Source organism: Miniopterus natalensis, chromosome 3, assembly GCF_054644295.1.
Source record: "Miniopterus natalensis isolate mMinNat1 chromosome 3, mMinNat1.hap1, whole genome shotgun sequence".
In the NCBI taxonomy this organism is placed as follows: Eukaryota; Metazoa; Chordata; class Mammalia; order Chiroptera; family Miniopteridae; genus Miniopterus; species Miniopterus natalensis.
The window spans coordinates 83,434,529-83,454,926 of NC_142083.1; the positions used below are offsets into that span (position 1 = coordinate 83,434,529).

The 20,398-nt window shown below is 40.1% G+C and overlaps 1 protein-coding gene across 4 annotated transcripts in view; it reads left to right on the forward strand.

The window, feature by feature from the left end:
• The first annotated feature begins 269 nt into the window (after positions 1-269).
• MARF1 (meiosis regulator and mRNA stability factor 1) overlaps positions 270-20,398 on the forward strand; it is a 34,845-nt gene continuing 14,716 nt past the window's right edge. The window contains exons 1-18 of one of the 4 annotated variants that reach the window (XM_016196240.2): positions 270-494; positions 2,567-3,265; positions 4,009-4,177; positions 5,083-5,309; positions 7,043-7,160; positions 7,699-7,871; positions 9,300-9,728; positions 9,923-10,080; positions 10,160-10,318; positions 11,360-11,501; positions 12,178-12,356; positions 13,611-13,691; positions 16,107-16,343; positions 16,473-16,592; positions 17,274-17,449; positions 18,666-18,886; positions 19,613-19,755; positions 19,920-20,053. In XM_016196240.2, the coding sequence (XP_016051726.2) occupies positions 351-494; positions 2,567-3,265; positions 4,009-4,177; positions 5,083-5,309; positions 7,043-7,160; positions 7,699-7,871; positions 9,300-9,728; positions 9,923-10,080; positions 10,160-10,318; positions 11,360-11,501; positions 12,178-12,356; positions 13,611-13,691; positions 16,107-16,343; positions 16,473-16,592; positions 17,274-17,449; positions 18,666-18,886; positions 19,613-19,755; positions 19,920-20,053 (3,709 nt within the window). In that variant the 5' untranslated portion in view covers positions 270-350. The remainder of the gene's footprint in view (positions 495-2,566; positions 3,266-4,008; positions 4,178-5,082; positions 5,310-7,042; positions 7,161-7,698; positions 7,872-9,299; positions 9,729-9,922; positions 10,081-10,159; positions 10,319-11,359; positions 11,502-12,177; positions 12,357-13,610; positions 13,692-16,106; positions 16,344-16,472; positions 16,593-17,273; positions 17,450-18,665; positions 18,887-19,612; positions 19,756-19,919; positions 20,054-20,398) is intronic. The other 3 variants (XM_016196239.2, XM_016196237.2, XM_016196238.2) reach the window with 3 other exon arrangements.

The window sequence follows — 20,398 nt, forward strand, 5'->3', positions numbered from 1 at the left end:
TTTTTCCTAAATGTGTTTTTTTATTGATTTTGGAGAGAGATGGGGAGAGAGAGAGATAGAAACATCATTGATGAGAGAGAGTCATTGATCGGCTGCCTCCTGCACACACCCTATGTCACTGATCAAGCCCGCTACCCGGGCATGTGCCTTGACCGAGAATCAAACTTCGATCTCCTGGTTCGTGGGTACGTGCTCAACCATTGGGCCATGCTGGCCAGGCTGCAGTCTCACATTTTAATAGTAAAATTTGTACTTATGCATATAAATAACATTGAAATCTCATTCTCAACAGGGTGGAAGAATGAAAGAAAAGAAAGGTGAAAGAATGTTGAACAACTTTGTGTGGCTGTATGATGGAAGGAAACGGAACTGAGAACTCCTGCAGTAGAACACTTGGATGGCTTCAACAAGATAATGGTGCTAAGCCATGGCTTTGGAAATTCTCTAATTGCTTTTCTCGTCCTGAGCAGACGTTGCCACTTAGTCCCCAAACGGTAACTATGCGCAAGACTAAGGACATAGCAGTTCCCAACGCAAATAGATGAGAGCTCCATTTGGTCTGGGGCTGTCGCTTCCCTGGAGTCTGTGCTAATTTTTTTTGTATCCTGCTTATATTACTTCTTGTAGTACATTATTATAATTCCTGACTCAATGACAGCATAATTTTTTTAACCTCTGTACTTCCACTCTAAGTAACAGTCGATGTTTTAAATATTTGATGTTAACGTTTTGGGAAAATTTGTTTCTCATTAAAATCATGTATTCCAAAGATAAAATCCACATTGTAGAATAAAATTGGAGGAAAATATAAAATCAATTTTATTTTACTGTAGCTTTCTGAGTTTTGAGTTTTATAATCAAGGAAAGATTGATAGGACCTCATTGATGGTCTTTTTCTGTTCAAGATTTCTCTTAAATATTTAAATATGTCTCTCACTTCTTCCTGTGTCTTTTCATAGTGATTTTGACTTTTTTCTGATCTCATGTCATGTATGACCTTATCACCTTTCAATTTCTCTTTTTGCTATTGTACTTGGGGTTTAAATGAGACTTTACGATGAATTTTTATAAGGTATTAATAATAACTGGAAAAAAATCAAACGCCCAGTCTTTTTCAGGTTTTCACTATATAGTTATCTTTGTTGCATGGCATCATTTCAGAAATGTTTTACTTTAGGGACAGTTGACAACAAGGGATGGCAGAACTAGCTGACCCTCATGGAAGCATGTGATACAGAATTACACTCTCAACATTACAGATCCAGACACTTGATTTTTGTGAGTGGCATTCAGAATTGAGTATATTCAAGGGGACCAACTCATAATAACCCTGCCCATAAGAGCCAGATCTGTGTAAATCAGAATGCCATTGTACTCCTTTCCAGCCTTAACTGTAATTACCAAAAGGGCAGAACACGATGCTTGTTGGATGGTCAGCCCATTGCTATTACCTCCCTTTTAGGAGAAGTCTAACTAAAAATCCAGATTTCTCCTGGATGAGTGTAGAATCACAGTAAAAGGAGTGAAATCAAAGCAGTCAGATAGACCTTTCTGTCCTCCAAGGGATGAGCATGTCTCTGTCACTATATAAGGGCATCTTCTTCATCTTATAGTGCCTGTAGTTGGTCCATAAAGGCTCCTGATTAGTTAGATCTCCTTTCAGGGTACTCTGCTGAGAGTTTTATGTGCATGATCTTATTTTATACTTCTAATAACTATTGGAGGCACATCCTGCTGTTCCCAGTTGAAGGATGAAGGAGTGTGGAGAGGTTACGTAACTTACTCAAGGTCATACTGTTGCGTATCCCATGCAAACCACGGCCCCTGACACCAATGCCCTGCTACAGCCTTTATAAACTTACTGGCCTTCTGTGTCTCTGTTGGAGGAATGTGACAAACTATTTCACTTGTACCTTTTCCCAGACCGTTTTCTAATTACCCTTATTTTTTTCGCTGGCTACAGAATAATCGTTGGCATTACGGCTTTAGGTCATGATATCCTAGGGTTTGCTGAATGTCATCAGCAGACTTTTCGATTACAGACTTTTCCACAGGTGGGTCACTTGGGGAGGTGGCTGAGCTCATCCATGTTTGGAATCTTCTCTGGAGGACCTTACCTAGAACCCCTTATGATTTGACTGCAAGAACTTTAAGTATTTTCCTCAAAGCACTTTGCTTATAAGCCATCTATATTGAATGCTGTTCGTGACAGTGTTGTTTTCATGCCACCTATTCTGTCTTCAGAAGACTGAGGCAAGGGAAAGTCATCAAAGGGAGGTAACAGACATAGATGGTTAACCCTGCTTGCTGAAGACCCTTCCCCTAGTCTCTTAAAATTCAGGAAGATCACAGTCTTAACTTTAGTTGTCTTTCTGTGTTCACCTCCTGTAGACCTCTCTGAAGAATGCCACTGGTTTTAGCTGCTATTCCTTTTTTTTTTTTTTTTTGGTCATGATTGAGTAGTATAGACAGGATTGAACACTTTTTCCTTTGTTGAAGCAGTAGGATGTAACCAAATATCACTGACCTCATAAAATTAACTGGTATTCTGATTTTTTTTTCTCAGAAAGATTACATGGAGAACAAGAAAGTTGCTGTGGAATTAAAGGATGTACCATCTCCCCTTCATGCTGGCTCTAAACTTTTTCCAGCAGTTCCACTTCCAGATACTCATTCTCTTCAGCAAACTAAAATACAGCTTCCAACTGTCCCCAAAGTAAGCTGCTGTGCTCATTGCACTAATGAACCCTCCACTTCACCAATGCATTTTGGTGGTGGCGGTGGCGGTGGCGGTGGCAGTAGCGGAGGTACTGGTAGCTTGATTCACACGGGGGCACTGTTAGACTCGCAGAGCACCAGGACAATAACATGTCAGGTAGGATCAGGATTTGCTTTCCAGCCTGCATCTTCACTCCAGAATGCCTTAGCTAGGAACAACATGGCCGGCATTACAAGTGACTTTCCCAGCACGTGTTCAGAAAGTAATCTCTCTTCCTGTCAACACCTGCCCTGTTGTGGAAAGCTCCATTTCCAGTCATGCCATGGTAACGTGCACAAGCTGCATCAGTTCCCGGCTCTCCAGGGCTGCACCTCCGCTGGCTATTTCCCCTGTTCTGATTTCACAAGTGGGGCTCCAGGGCATTTGGAAGAGCACATTTCACAGTCGGAGCTAACACCTCACTTGTGCACCAGCTCTTTGCACCTAAATGTGGTCCCTCCAGTGTGTTTAAAGGGCTCCCTTTACTGCGAAGACTGTCTAAACAAGGTTTGTATCTTTTTATTTGATACGGTGGGGGTAGCTGAGCTTTGAGGAATGACATTTTTAAAGTGGATATATCTTGAAAAGCCTTTATTGTGCATGGGGTTGAAGATGCTTCCATGATGTCGCTTTCTCCCCATGAGTGTAACTTCTGCTGGTCCTGAAGGAGCAAAGAGTAAAATGGGAGGGAACATTCAGCTAGGTAGAGCATAATTATTTATGTAATTTATGCTCTTAGGGCCTCTTGTAATAAATCTGTTTCCTACACATGGACCTAGTTCAGCAGAGCCTTGTGTTCTGTTTTGTCTTTGAAGGCTACAGTGCGATTGTGATTTCTTATAACTAACCCCCTATACTCGGACCCATTCATGTAACGCAGGTAACTGCATGTTGTCCTTTTGTAGTAATTTGAGGAACTTGAAACTTGGCCTCAATCCCACCTGTGTTTAAGTGAACAGTTTCATTCCCTTTATGTAAAATGTGTCTGAGATCTCCATTGCAGTAGACACGTGCTCAGAATGTAAAGGTTTGATCATTTGACTGTCTCCCCTGATCGTTTCAAGTCACTTCTTGAAGCGAGTTTATGAATTGATAACTTATAGTTCTAGGAAAGATGATTTGAAAAGACATTAGAGGTTAGCAGGTGGAAAGGAGAAATACTTAGAATGCATTTTCAGTTGTATGTAACTTTAGGTTATGAAATGATGTATCTGAAACCTCCCCCTTTTTTTAAAAAAATTTTAAAACAGCCGGCAAGAAATAGTATAATTGCTGCTGCTAAAGTCTGGCCAAATATACCACCTCCAAATACTCAAACTGCACCTGTTACTGTTCCTCTGTGTAATGGCTGTGGAACCAAAGGGAAGGAGACCACATTGTTATTGGCGACCGGTCTAGACAAAGCTGCTTCAAAATTTGGTAAATGACTGTTTGGTATAAAATGTGCATATTTAAATATTTTTCAATATCTGATACTAACTCTGCATTTAATTGCCTGTAAAAGAGTCCTTGTGGTTCTAAAGCTACTGTGTATGTGAGCCTCCATTTCCATCTCTTAGTAAAAATCTTTATTTTTACAGACGAGTAAGGCATTTTCCCTTTATGTAGGGCTGAGGCGAGTTGAGATCAGAAGCTGTGTGTAGAAAAATGGGGAGTATATTAGAAGTAAGTGCTGCATGGGACGTAGTGTCAACTTAGGTTCATAATCACACGTGTTAATTATATACTCTCTAGGAGGACTTAGTATTTAAAAAGATTTAGTAACGGCTGGTGAAAAATGATATTCGGAAACCTAAGAGCATTTCCCCCAAAAGTAATTAATGTGATATTTTATTTTTGAAAACATTGAAAAAATATCAAATCAGATGTTAATGCTATACTAAAAGTCTTTGAAAATCAAGGACAGTAAACATTTCACCTTTCATTGCCTCTTCATTGTTCTTCCATACTGAGTAAGTAGACAAGCTTGGGCAAAGCGTGAAAATCGGGTCCCAGAGCTGCAATGTCCATTCACCTATGTGTTAGTATTCAGAGACTCATAAGTGGTCAGCATGAGGATGGCTCATGCTTTGCAATGGTTTATTGTGGGCTTAAAGCAACCTAACCTTTAGATTTGTTCTCTCTTGAAAAATAGGAATAATTGCTAGAGATACTGTAGCAGCTTGGGGTTGTTTTATTAGATCAGCCAGTGAGGTTGGTACCCTTAAAATTAATACCCATCCATTAATTATGTTTTTCTGCCACTAAGAATGCTAGGTAGCTTCTTATTTTAATTTGCCATTTCTTTTCATAATGTGTAATTGAAAGTGTTAACATTCCTTAAGGGTCACCAGAAGTTGCACTAGCCGGACAGGTGCTGGAAAACTTACCCCCCATTGGAGTTTTCTGGGATATTGAAAACTGCTCAGTTCCCTCTGGCCGCTCAGCCTCTGCTGTTGTACATAGAATCCGTGAGAAGTTTTTTAAAGGCCACAGAGAAGCAGAATTCATCTGTGTGTGTGATATCAGTAAAGAAAACAAAGAAGTTATTCAAGAGCTGAATAATTGCCAGGTAAAAACAAAAACAAAACAGTTTTAATTTATTATGGTAGAAGAATATGTACAGGTGATTTTTTTTTTTTGAAAGACTTACAATTCAAAATTTTTTCAATGTGCATTTGTGTTGTTTGTAAATAAAGAAAATTAGCAAAAGATAATTTTTAAAGTACAGTGAGTCCTAACTTAATGTTGTCAGTAGATTCAACTTCAAGTGAAATGACATATAATGAAACCAGTTTTACCATAGGCTAATTGATATAAACAAGAGTTCAGTCCCTACAGCATCTCATCAGTGTTATAACAAAATGACATTGAGCGAAACGACGTTCTTCATTTCCTGAGGGCCTGCTGTACTTGGAATCATTTATCATGTCTCATCTTTCAGTCATGCTACTTGTTTGTGACTAGTGGTATACCAGTATAGTGGTTACGTATGCATCATATCCTTTGATTTTCATAACTGCTTTGTGAACAAGGCTTATAGGATTTATTATTTGAAATATGCAAATGAAATTGAGGACCCAAGTGGTTAAGCAACTTAAAAAAATTTTTTTAAATTGATTATAGAGAGGGAGAAGATGGGGGGAGAGAGAAAGAGAAAGGGAAACATCAGTTTGTTGTTCCACTCATTTATGCATTTATTGGTTGATTCTTGTATGTGCCCTGACCTGGGGTTGGATTTGCAACCTTGTCATATGGGGACAATGCTCTAACCAATTGAGCTACCTGGCCAGGGCAGTTAAGCGACTTTTCTTTTACTCCTCAACCAAGGATGTGTTTTCGTTGATTGAGAGAGAGAGCGTGAGAGAGAGTGAGCGAGCGAGAGAGAAACATCAATCAGGTGCCTCCCATACGTGCCCTGACCAGGGATCAAACCCACAACCTAGGTATGTGCCCTGACCAAGAATCATACCTTGCAACTTTTTGGTGTAAGGGATGATTCTCCAACCAAATGAGCCACCTGGCCAGGGCTTAAGCAACTTTTTAAAGATCCCATAGCCAATAAGTAGATGAACTAAGATTTAAATCCAGATTTACCCCAAAGTTTGTTCTCTTGAACTAGAACTAGAATCCAATTTTTTTGACTCTTAGACAAGTAATTCCATTGATATGCCATATTGATGCCTAAAATTACATATTTATGTTCTTTATAAAAACTAATTATTGTGTATTGCATGTAGTTGCGGCACCTCAAAACAAACCTTTCCTTGCTTTAGAGACTGTTATATGTGAGCCTGATAATTTTACTAGAAATAAACACATTTTAGTTCCTTAAGGGCTAGATGCCTTTCCTCTTCAGAACCGAACCCCAGATCCTGAAAGCTGTAGGTAATGTGTATATATAGCATAGAAAAATGACATCAGCCTCAAATCTTATTTTAATCATATGTCAAATCTCGGCCTCTCCCAAATTGTTGGCATAAGCTATTTGTGAGAGCTCATATATATAACTACTTCACATTTCACTTCCTTTTCTCTACCTGTTTTGTGAAAGGAGATAGATAAAGTGCACAAGCAGATTAGAGATGAGAGCAGGGGTCATAATGAAACCAGGTAATTCTTATGGAGAACCAAATTTGAAATTATAGACATGTGGTTGTAATTTTTTTCCATTTCAAGTTGCAATAATAATAATAATGAAAGAATGTCTTTCTTCAAAGACAGTCTGTTAAGATGTGGGCAGAATGTGTAATGATTTTCTCACCTGAGCCTTTGCTTATTTGCCTTTATTATAAATTAATGCAGGTAACTGTTGCCCACATCAATGCTACTGCGAAGAATGCTGCTGATGATAAACTCCGCCAGAGTCTCCGGAGGTTTGCAAATACACACACTGCTCCAGCCACTGTGGTTCTTGTGTCGAGTAAGTGTGGGAACATCTCATTTCAGCTAAATGCATTGTCTGGGAATTATCATAGAAGCCAGAACGTGTTAAAATAGAATGTGCCCCAAAGAGGCTGAAATACATAGGACATATTTATGCTTACGTCTGAGAACTGTTTAGGGGGGAAAATGGGTCTACATGGAATTCTATATTTTCTCCTTGGACTTGAGTAAGGATCCTTTTGAGCCGAGTTTATTAAAGAAAATGTAATTTTCTTTAAAAAAGAAAAGAAAATAGAATTTTGCTTTTAACCCTGGGCCCAATGTTGCTAATCTTAAAAATCTAAGATGAGTAATTTTCAAAATTGACACTCCCCAAAATATTAATATTTGCTCCTTGTTACTACTAGAAGTAACATGTGTCTTGGGATTCAGTGTAAGTATGTGGTAAATTGTCTTACCATGCTAATTCACCTGATATCAAATGTGCTCCTATGTTTCAAAGGGAGGGGGCAGTTTGTCTCTGTCACATGTTTCTAATGTTTGGGGATGGGGTTATGCTGTATCTTTTCTTTCAGCTGATGTCAATTTTGCCTTGGAACTTAGTGACCTGAGACACAGACATGGTTTCCACATAATTTTGATCCATAAAAACCAGGCCTCAGAAGCACTGCTGCATCATGCTAACGAACTGATCAGATTTGAAGACTTCATTTCCGACTTGCCCCCCAGGTCACCACTAAAAATGCCAGTAAGTGAATTTGCATTCCTTTTGCTGCATTGCAGCCTTAGAGTAGGGAGAATGAAGGCAGCCCTTAGCAAGTGGGTCTCCAAGACTGGAGGCACTGTTTCTTAGAATAGGAGGCTGTCCAGAGTTTGAAAAAGGCTTAGAAACCTTCATTTCTTCTCACAAATATACACAGACTTGATATGTATGAATAGTGTTTTTATTTTTTAAAATGTCATAGGGAATTGACTTTTAGATTTACCTTACCAGCAGCCACTGGCCAGTGTCTCCAAAGCTAACAATGCTTTGTTTCAGGTGGATAGAAATAATGGAATAAGAGTTATTACTCCTTTTGCTTTCAGGTGTTTTGGGTAAAGAATATGGTGATGGTTCGTACCTAGTGGTGTGTTTGGAGTCCAATAAACAGAGTAATTATCCAGTTTTCAGGCATTTAAACTGTAAGCTGCCAGCAGGCCTCTGAGCCCATTTTCTGTAGTTGCACTCCTGTTGTGCAAGTGCACAATTAGGAATGGTCCTTGCGACACTTGTAGCCTGTTAAGCCTCATGATAGGAGAATGTGAGCATATTTCCAGCAGAATGAGTGTTTCTGATTGTCTTGATTTGGGGCAGGAATGTTGACTGCAGTGCTGAACTGTGTTTAAGATGCTTGGAGAATATTTTGTGTAACTGTTAAAGAAATAGTAACGATGGACAGGAGCTGTAGTGTAGATGAAGTGGAAGAGTAGGCAGTCCCATACATTAAGTGCAATTTTAACATAATTAAATAACTTAGAGTTATGGAAGTACCTTGGAGACGATCGCATCCAACATCCTCATTTTAGGGAGGAGAAAGTCAACACTTAGAAAAAGGAAGCAGTTCATTGGGGGGTCACACAGCTTAACTGCAGCAGAGCAGAGACTGGGCCTAGGGCCCAGGGCCCCTGATCCAAGCACTTGAGCTGCTAGCCCCCTTGCATTCCCTGATACCCAGAACAAGCTGAGATTAAACACATGCTAAGGACTATCCGCAGTTGGGGATACCAGAGTCTGACCCTACTTCAGTCTTTGGAGCTGCCCTCCTAATTAATTTTTGTTGTTGTTCGTTATGTTTTTAGTCTTTTGGTTATAGCTGCATTTTTTCCCTGTCTGCTTCTGTTTGCACTAAATGTCGTATTTTAGGTGAAAGATTGCCCACTATAGAGATCCTTATTCTTGATGGTTAAAAAGAAAAAACATTATTCAGAACATTGAATCTTGCCAATTTCATTCACTAGAGTGATAACTTCAGATACATTTTTCCTATGTTTGATCTAAATAAGTTCACCTTCTCTCACCTAAATCATTAACTCTCCCCAAGGTCCCTAGCTTGTTGGAGATCACTCATTGTTCTTAACTTGTAATTGAATGTGTGCCCTTGAGTTAACCTGTTGTAACACTTCTCCTCTGTGTCAGCAGTGCCACACTCTGCTCTATGTTTATAACCTACCAGCAAATAAAGATGGCAAGAGCATCAGCAACAGGCTCAGACGTCTGTCCGATAATTGTGGTGGGAAAGTGCTGAGCATCACAGGCTGCAGTGCAATCCTGCGCTTCATAAACCAAGATAGTGCAGAACGGGCTCAGAAGCGAATGGAAAATGAAGATGTCTTTGGAAATAGGATCATTGTGTCATTTACTCCAAAAAATAAAGAACTTTGTGAAACAAATAGTTCAAATGCAATTACTGATAAAGTGAAGTCTCCCAAAAAACTTAAGATTCCAAAATTGTGCCTCATCAAAGATGCAAGTGAGCAATCTTCCAGTGCCAAAGCCATGCCTGGAAAAGGGTCGCAGGCAAATTCTGGATCTGCTGCAAAAAACACAAATGTGAAAAGTTTACAGGTAATTGTGGTACCTCTTGCTTTCTGAAGTTTATGGTAGGCTTGGTTTGTCTCTGTGTTTTATAGGCCTGCTTGCTCTTGGCGTCTCCTTTATTTCCATTTTTGATGATACTCAGAGTCACGTGATTTCTGTATGGGGTCTGATACACCCTGGGTACTTAAATTTTCAACTCCTCTGCGCTTATCTCTTTTAAGGAGTTGTGCCGCATGGAGTCAAAGACTGGTACTAGAAACAGTGAATCCCAGCAGGGTAACCTGAGGCTGGTGGCATCTCCTCACAGAAACTCAAGTGTCGTAGCACCCACACTGAAAAACTCCGGGGTGGCAGAACCCGTTTACAAAACCAATCCGAAGTAGGTTGAATTACTCTTTCTCATAGTTGCTTCTCCAGTGTGAAGGAAAACAAATGACCTTTGATTTTCCCTCTGTTAGAAAAGAGAACCTCAGTGCCCGAAGTGTTACCAGTTCTCCTGTAGAGAAAAAAAACAAAGAGGAGACTTTGTTCCAAGTGAGTTACCCATCTGCTTTTAGCAAGTTGATTGCATCCAGGCAGGTCGGTTCTCTGCTCACATGTCCGTCTTGGTCTTCTCGGTAAGTCTAGCTTCTCGATTCATGGGGAGGTTACGTGCAGTAGAAAGGATAATATGCTTGTGTAAAAGAATTCAAGCAGTACAGAAATACATAAAGTAAAAGAGAAGTCTCTCATCCCTCCTCTGCCAGCACCCTTTCCCCAGGTAATCTTAGCTATCATTTGAGGGCAGTGCTTCTCCCCGTCTTTCCCTCATCCACATGGGTATCAATAAGCAGAGGTCAGAGAAAGAAGCTTTCCTGGAGTTCCTGGTCAGTGATGGGAGGCACTTGAAGAGGTCCTTGCCATTTCCTTATGGCTTCATCATGTTGAGGAAAAGGCCCAAACTAGATATGCATTGGTTATTCTTATTCATAGGATAATTACAGGAAGTAAGGACCTCTAAACCACTGTAATGATCTCTATAACACTTAGCTTATCTAAGCTTTCCAAGCTCACACTGAGTAATTCTGGAGGCTTGGAACACAGAAGGAGTCATAAGGCTATGTTGCATCCTAGGAGCTCCTCCTAGCATTGTAGGTATTCTGCTGAGTTGGTGAAGACTCACTATAGAAGGTGACTTTGGACCTCTAAAAGTACACTTAAAAATTTACACAAAACTTTTCTATTACATGGAGAAGAAATGTAACATATGAGCGAGAATATCTAGCTTTTTCAAAGCTGGGGGTGGTTAAATGACTTACAGTGGTATCACAAGCTAATTTCCTAAGAATAAATGCCCAAAGTGGAAAATTAATTTATTAGGTCTACCTCTAATTTCTGCCTTTAGCTTTAAATTATCCAATGAAAGAATGATTTATTTGTTGGTAATATGGGGTCAACAGATAGTACTTTTGACAGTAAGTCTAAATCAGTATATGTGGAAGACAAAAACACATTTGAAAAACAAATTGCATTATGGTAAGCTCTGTCTGTATATAGCTTCAAACAAAGCCTAAATGACATAAACTAACTAGGATAACATTTTAAAAATAATCTCAATATGTCTTAAGCCAGAGAATGTCTCAAAACCTTTTAAACAGAGCGTCCCCTCTTGCTTTCAGTGTTGCAAATTCAAGCATTGGTGCCGAGTGCCCAGACCCATTTGCAAATGGTGCTGACATCCAGATCAGCAACATAGACTACAGAGTATCCCGGAAGGAGCTGCAGCAGCTCATGCAGGAAGCATTTTCCAGGCATGGCAAGGTAACCTTTCACTCTTGTTCTTGCCTTTGCCTTACCCTTTGCTGACATTTCAAATCGAGAGAACCTTAATTCAACACCCATAATATATCCACAGCCAGGATACAAGTGTTAATGAACAAGCTCAAGCTCCTTCCTTTGGTCTGTTCTTGGTAGTGCCATCCATCCAGTTTTTAGGAGACAGCCCCAAAGAGCAAGAAACCTAGCAGAGAAGCACTTGTAGTCATGGGCAGGGATTTAAATGGCACTGTGGGAAATAAACATGATGAGTTTTACTTAGCTCTCGCTGCTAAAATCTAGAAATAGGATTCTAAAATTACATTGGCTGTTTTCAGTAATATCTTACTGTATCTGATTCAGTTTTTCGGTGCAGTTTGCTAAAAAAAAAAAAAAAAAAATGCACCTTTTCCAGATTTTTAAAATAGCTATGCCCCTGGTTTTGCAGGGTTGGGAGAAAAGCCCTAAACACCCTTGCATGTGTTGGCCTCCGAGCCTGCATCAGAGAACTGTGCGTGCCAGAGCACACAGGCAGGCCAGACCAGTGTCACGTCTCTGAAGGTCACTCATCCCGGATCACTCAGTTCCAGTCAGCAGGATGCAGACAGGTTTCTTCACTGAAGTCCACAAATGTGTATTGAAATTCTAAGACATAGCATCGTTTTCTTTCTCATTGCTGTAGGTGAAGAGTGTCGAGCTCAGCCCCCACACGGATTATCAGCTCAAAGCTGTTGTTCAAATGGAAAACTTACAAGAAGCAATCAGTGCGGTGACTAGCCTCCACAGATACAAAATTGGCAGCAAGAAGATCCTGGTCTCACTTGCCACAGGAGCTGCTAATAAATCACTCTCTTTACTGAGGTAAAAAAATAAATAAATAAATAAGCCATTTGTTTCAGGAAATAACATTTTGGCCCTGAAATAATTTTGTAAATCATAAAAATAGATTTTATCGCAATCCCAACCTTCTTGTGGTGATTACATATGCAATAATGCTTATTCTGAATTGATAGAGTTAGAAATAAACCAGAAGTTAGAAAAAATAAGTTAGAAATAAGCTAGGTAGAATAATTTGACTCTTGTTCAAATCATTAACCAAAGGTGAAGCACAGCCTAGGCTTGGCAGGCACTTAGGAGTGAAATAATACGCCGCAGATCCAGGCAGCTTCTAAAAATAGTAGACCTCCACAATAAAAGTTTATGAACCTGGAAAGTGAAATATTACTTTCAAATCTTAGTAGAAAGTGGGTTAGTCTATAGAGGGTAGATCTACAAGCTCTCAACTTGCAGATGTATCCATAATGTCAAATAGACACCCAGTTCCGTAATTCTCATTACGACTATACCAATCTTAGGAATCTGGTGGTGAGTTTTATTGAGAATAAGCTTTGATTCTTTGGCTCTCCTTGTTTTGAGTTTAGTAAAACAGGACTCACTATGATGTGTACTTCATTATTATAAATTGTTCCCCCCACCACCCGAATAAAAATAATACTCATGGAAGAAAATTTGAAAAATTCAGAAACACAAGTAGTGGGGCAGGGGGGATTATCCATAATCCTATGACTCAGAGCTAGTCACTCTTAACAGTTTGGCTTTTTGTTTTCCCTTTAAGTGTTTTTGATGCCTTTCTGTTTTTTAAAACCATAAGTGAGATGATACCATATTCAATTGTGTATCCTCAACTACAGGAATTCCACTCCCGTATTTCTAACATATGAACCACAGTGTAGCAGGAGACATTCAAGCTCTTCTGCCTTTTGCTGTGAATTAGCAAGGTGCTTGTCTTACTGAGTAGTTGGTGTCTTGCCGATGTATGGGTGGAAGGCCCTATGCTTGAGTCAGAGAAAAATCTCAGTGTGTGATTTAATATTCTTTAATTGCCTTCTCCCTAAAGTCCTTTCCTCAAATTTTTCTGGAAAATAAATTCTGACATATTAGAAACTGGTAAATTTGTTTGTGTATACATTATTTATTTTGTATATGTACATATACTAATGTATATAATGTACTGTATGTATTGATTATGGTAATTTTATGTTCTATTTTTTAAATGCAACTTGGAAATCATCTGTTGATTTCCAACAGCTTTTACTCTAAGATTTTGTCTTACAGTGCAGAAACCATGTCTGTTCTTCAGGACGCTCCCGCCTGTTGTCTGCCTCTTTTAAAATTTACAGATATCTATGAAAAAAAGTAAGTTAGGTTTATTTTTTCATTGATCTAGTTAATACTGATTTGTGACTTCCAGAATTCTAATATTGATTGGTGATTGGCATAAAACTTGTAATAACTCTTAAGTAACTTGCAGCCTGGTGGAGGAAATGAGACAAAGACAGTGGTGTTCAAATTTACATTTTGATTTTAACATACTTTTTTTTTTTTTTTAATCCTCACCCGAGAACATGTTTTTATTAGATTTCTTAGAGAAACATTGATTGGTTGCCTCCCTTACACACTCCAACTGGAGATTGAACCCGCAACCTTGGTTGTGTGCCCTGACTGGGAGTCGAACCCACAACCTTTTGGTGTACAGGACGATAGTCCAACCACCTGAGCCACCTGACCAGGGCTTAACATACATTTTTAAAACTTTTTTCATTTTTATTAAATTTAGATCTCAGTCCCCAAGTCTGTATTTTCATTTTTTCTAACTGACTAATCAGTTTTGTTATTTATCCAGTGAACAGTTTTGAGCACCTTCTAGACTGTAAGCTCCAGGACAGTAAGGGCTGGGTCAGGCCCAACACTATCTTCAATACCCAGCACATAGTAGATGCTCAGCAAGTTCAGTGGAGTGAAAGGCTGAGGCTCAGTAGACGGTGCAGAGCTGGGAATACACAGCCTTTGTCCTTGAGGAGCTTATGTCTGGAAGGGAAGGGAAAACAAATTATTACATAGAACAAAGAAACTGTCATTAAAAGGAAAACGTGTTGAGGATACGGAGGATGGAAAGAACAGGAGCCTGACCATTTACGTGAATAATGAGAATCCTGGAGCATTGGGGGAATGAGGCGGGATATGTGGCAGGGACCGTGCTTCAGGCAGACTCTTCTGGTGGCGGTTGTGTCTGAGATGGAATGGACAGGAGAGGAGTGGAGACGAAGGGGAGAATGCTGCACCAGTCCCGGTTCTGAGCAGATGCTGTTGGAACGGAAGGAACCAGATAACACAGAATCTTCAGTTTTTAGTGAGACAGGACTTGGTAACTAGTTTTATATAGTAGGCAAGGTAAAAAGTAGAGGTCAGTTTGATTCTGAGGGTTTTTTTTGCACTGGGAGGATGGTTGTATGGCTAACCTGGAAATAGGGAAACAAAGAAAACATGTTCAAGAGGTATAACAAGTTTTTTATCTTGGTTTTGGACATGAATTTAGGGAGCTATTGGAATATCTGGGCAGAGAGTTTAGTTTGTCCTCTGCACATTTGGAGGATCCCTCAGAAAAGAAGTTGGCTCCCCAGATAAGGCAGTCATTTGCCTGAAGGTGATCATGAAAGACATGGGAGCGGATAAGATCAGAGAAGAGAGGGAGGGAAACGAGGAGAATTGGGTGGAATGCCATGAGGGAGAACCCAGAGAAGGTGTGGGGGTGGCTTGCAACATCAAGGGGATTGAGGCAGTGGCATGAGGTTTGGGGAGAAGAAGGAGACCACTGGTGACTTGAGAAACATCCCTAAAGCGTCCTGTGGATAAAATCCTGGAGAGACTGGACAATGAAACAGGAGAAGCAACTCCAGAGAGGCCAGCTGTTTTGAGAAGATGAGAGTGTGAGAGTGAGAGCATGCAGCAGAATGTGCTTCTGTAGGAGAGGGGCAGAGTAGGAGTGAGGGGGAGAGGATGTGAGACTGGTTTTGGTAGAGGGGAAATCTGAGCATAAGGGAAGAAACCACTGGAGCAGCTATCATTTCATGAACAGATGCTGCATGCCAGGCTCATACATAATCACATTTAACCCTATTATCAATACTGTGACATAGGTATTATCACCCCGTTTTACATATGGGAAAACTAAAGTCCAGACTGATTGTATAATTTGACTAAGGTCATACAGGTCGAATCAGGATATGAGCTCAGATCTGTCTGCCATGATTCAGAGCCTGTCTGTGCCTTTAAGCTCCAAGTATGAAAGACGCAGGTCAGGAGGAGGAATAGGAGGTCCAGTCTCAGAGGAAGTGTGGGTTGTCAGGTTGAGTCGTAGGTAAGGCAAGGTGGTAGCTGGAAAGATGTATACATCTTCTGAGGCAGCAGAGCAGAGATGGTAAGGGGTTATATAGAGGCATTGGAAGTGAAGGGGGGAGCCAAAGTGAACAAGGTCATATAAGATAGCTTCCCATTTCAGAAAACTAGGTGAGGCATTTACAGAAGCTACGTGAGAGTTAGGGGGTAGCTACCAAATGATATAACCGTAATGGGCAGTGAGCCCAGATGACTCGAAGGACTGCCAAGCATCACTGGTTTGATAATGAATTTGTAGTAGAATTATTCCAGTTTTATTTTTGAAGCAACAGAGGCACTATTCTTGGTTGTAGCCCTTTACTTAAACAGTACATATGTTTCTGTATAATCAAAGAAAAACATTCTAAGTCAGCATCTCCTTTTCCTTGCTTCTAGGTTTGGACACAAGTTGAATGTGTCAGATTTATATAAATTAACAGACACAGTTGCAATCCGTGAACACGGGAATGGAAGACTGGTATGTCTCTTACCGAGTAGTCAAGCTCGACAGAGCCCCTTGGGGTCTTCCCAGTCCCATGACGGCTCCTCAACGAATGGCAGCCCAATTATATTTGAAGAGTTAGAATATCATGATCCTGTCTGCAGACAGCATTGTTCCAATAAGGATTTCAGGTATAACGCCCATCTCCCTTCAGAAATAATCCTTTTGTTTAAGGTCATGGAATATCTCTTAGAATAACCTTGCTACTGTTTTAGACCACTAGGAAATGTCATCTGACTGTTTCGTTTTCTTTTTTACAGTGAACATGAATTTGATCCAGACTGTTACAAGATTCCTTTTGTGATTCTCTCTTTGAAGACATTTGGGCCCCAGGTTCATAGTCTTCTGCAGACACATGAGGGCACTGTGCCTTTATTAAGGTGAACAAACATGTCAAAACCATTGTGACATGATGCCTTAGTTCTCCTCTTTATAGAATATCTCCCTCTCTGTCCACACCTCTCCCCATGCAAGTATTGTGGAATGTTTCATCCTAGTGTCCTTAGCCTCTTAGTCAAAATATATCTGAAATGGGCCTATTTACTCAGTATTAATTTTTGTGCTGAATTTTGGAAACAAACATGAGTAGGGCATTTTCCTCTCTGCATAGAAGAGATGATTGTAAGTGCTATGAGAGTATGCACAAGCTCAGACAGTTGTAGATTTCAAAATCTGAGAGAGAAAAGTATTCTTCGCAAGTTCATGGAACCATACCATTGGTCATCTGGTAGACAGTACAAGGGCCATTGCAAGACTAAGTTGCCTTACAGCCTGCAATACATTAAAGCAAATGAATAACTGACTTGGAATCCAGTTGCCTTATTTTTAACCCCCTTGGCTGGAAATTTGTCCAGGAATTTCTGGTACCATCAGAATGCATCAAAGAAGTAAATTCCACAGTGATTGACTCCCAGTGACCTTAATTTTAACTCCAAACCCAGATTATGGACATTTAAATTGTTTATTAATGGGTACAGTAAAATAAAGGCTTCTGTTTAGCAGGTGCTTTGCTTTTCCATTATTTTAATTGACTTTTTTTGTTTTTTGTTTTTTTACTTCAGCTTTCCAGATTGTTATGCCTCAGAGTTTGGGGAACTAGAAGTATTGCCGGAAAACCGAGGGGCTGTTCCCTTAGAACACCTCATCACCTGTGTTCCAGGTGTAAATATTGCCACTTCACAGAATGGCATCAAGGTAGTGAAATGGATTCACAATAGGCCCCCTCCTCCAAACACAGGTAGGTGTCAGGTGTTTGGTCCTTCTGAGCCACCATCTATGTCTAGAGAAGGCCATTGGCTTTTATCTTAAACAGATATAAAGGACCATGGGTATCTCCTTTAATCTTTTAAAAACAGCTCTCTAAAGTGGGAAGGTTTGGTAGTACCAGACTTTTTGAAAGTACCAGCATAAATTATATAAGAAATTTAAAACCCAAATTCCACAGTAACAAATGTCTCTAGCTACCTAATTCTGTGAAACTTTTTGACTCGTTGGTTGACTTGTCCTTTTAAAAAGAGGTTCAAGTATTTGAAGGAAATATCTCTGAATGCAGATTTACCTTTGAAATTCATTTTGCTTGACATTTCTGACTTTGATAAATGGGAAAATAGATTTAACTTTAAAGGACCAGGACATTTGGACTTAGATTTAGGTGAGTTTCTAAGTCCTGGGTATCCCCTGAGTTGCAGGTGTCTAATCCTGCTACCTGGGAACAACACTTCAAGTTGTTGCCTTTATACCTCCACTTCCTTCTCTTTGGCCCTCAATACTTCCTCCTTTTCTCCCCCACCTCCCCATCTCCTATATGAAGAGAGGTATGGATAACCAGGGAGCTCTCTACCAAAGCTTCTTACCCACCTCCTGCCTTTCACCTCAGTCCTAGACCACTCTGGGTTCCATATATTATGCTGTTAAATTATATGAACATCAAGATAAATGCAAAAATCAGTTTCTTAGTTTTATATCATGGTAGTTTTACGTTATTGCTTTACATGGTTTCCTGGGCAATGTTCAGCTTCTTTATGGGTTAACTAGGCTTTTCTGGGCTACCTGCTTGATGACCATTTATAACTGTTCCGGTGGGAAAGTATGTTCCATGCGACCAGATTACAAGTGGGTCTTTGAAATACAACCAGCTTATAAGCTGGAAACTTCCTGTGCATTTTCACTTCTGCTTTAAGTTAGCACTGTGGTGAACTATGCTTTGCATTGGCAACTTGACTTTGAGAAGTAGTGGGAAAGCCTTTGCCAGCCCATAAATAAGTTGGGCTAGCCTGTTAATTATATGGGACCTGAGAATAGAAGCTGAGAAGTAAAGCAGCTAGTTGGTCTCGTTTGCTTGATCATGACTGAACTCAAGCAAGGGAGCTCAGGGTTAGTTACCTACCTGTCTTTCAGCCGATGAAGTCATGCTTTGTATATTATGCATGTTCTTTTTCCTCCCCGCTATCTAGACCCTTGGCTTCTACGTTCTAAGAGTCCTGTAGGCAACCCTCAGCTGATCCAGTTCAGTAGAGAAGTGATTGACTTACTGAAGAACCAACCATCCTGTGTCATGCGAATTAGTAATTTCATCCCATCCTATCATCATCATTTTGCAAAGCAATGCCGAGTATCAGACTATGGATATTCCAAGCTGATTGAATTATTAGAAGCAGTGCCTCATGTGTTGCAGGTAAAGAATACTAAGGGATTATTGGTTAAAGATGGGAATATTCCTTCATGACTCTGGCTATCTCAGCCAAAGAACTAGGATAGCTGGTAATCTAATTCCTACGCCAATTCAGAGCAAAACATCCAGTACAAGCTTTCTTTGTAGTACAGAAAACATACGCAGGGTGTCTTAATTTTTTTAGAAAGTTTTGAGCTTCCAACTTAAAGGAAGTCCTTAGAGCACTAAGAGTTATTTTCCTTCTGATCTCTGTAGACTGACCTTCCTCCTCCTAGCACATACCTCTCCAGAAATGTTCACTGTTACATGGGAATGGCTGTGAACACAGTTTACCTTTCTTATAAATGAGTTGAAGACCAGTTACTGCCTGGAGCCTAGCATTGATTCCTAAGAAGTCCTTGCCTATTAATTTATACTATTATAATAGTAAAATGGCCTAAAAAGCTTTAGCTGTCCTTTAGAGACAAATTATTTGCCCAGACTGATAACATGTTTTTTGTTTCTCTACTCATGACTATTTGGGAAGGGTGTGCAGGGCAAAAAAAGGTCCCAGGCCCTGAGCAGTTGTTCATTTTGATCGTTTAGTTTGTTGATCTACCTGTGTTCCCAGATGCAGTTCTCATACATAAAGGGGGGTTATCCTCTGAGGCGGTAACGGAGAAAAGCCAGCAGCAAGAAAGTATCTGCCAAGGTTTTATGCATATAAGTAATCCAAGTTTTGATTTGCAGATTCTTGGAATGGGCTCCAAACGTTTGTTGACCCTCACACACAGAGCCCAGGTGAAGCGCTTTACTCAGGATTTACTAAAACTTCTCAAATCCCAGGCCAGCAAACAGGTCATTATGAGAGAATTCTCTCAGGCTTATCATTGGTGAGTTGATGAGAAGGGGAAAAAAAAAATTCTTTTTAAATGTTTTCTTCCCCTAAATTTTAAAGAATTACCTAACTTCTACTAAGCATTCTTTTGGAAAACTTACAGTTATTCTGACAAGCACTATTTCTCATTCTTTACCTGTTTCCATGGTTAAAATCTAGGTGTTTCTCAAAGGACTGGGAAGTCACCGAATATGGGGTTTGTGAGTTGATCGACATCGTTTCAGAGATTCCAGACACAACCATCAGCTTGTCCCATCAAGATAACGAAATGGTGATTTGTATCCCCAAAAGAGGTATGTTGACTGGGAGAAAGTGTCTGTCTCAGTGGTCATTTTAACATGGAACCATGGAAGATGCCTCTTTCTCCACCTTGTTCATGGATTCCCTAGAAAGTGCAGTGTGAGAACTGCTCTGTTGTGCAGTGGATCCCAGGTTCTTCCGAGTAGGTGGAACCACTTGTTGAGAAGAAAAGCAAGCTAGTGTTTTAGAATCCACTCTAAGGGGAAAGGCATAACCAGCACTTTCTTAAAATGCCTCTGGAGCCTGTCTGAGGCCGTCTGTGCCGTAATTATCCAGCTGAGAGTCAGTGGCCGTGGCTGTTCCTGTCTCTTTAAGTCTGAGCTACTTTACAGCACACA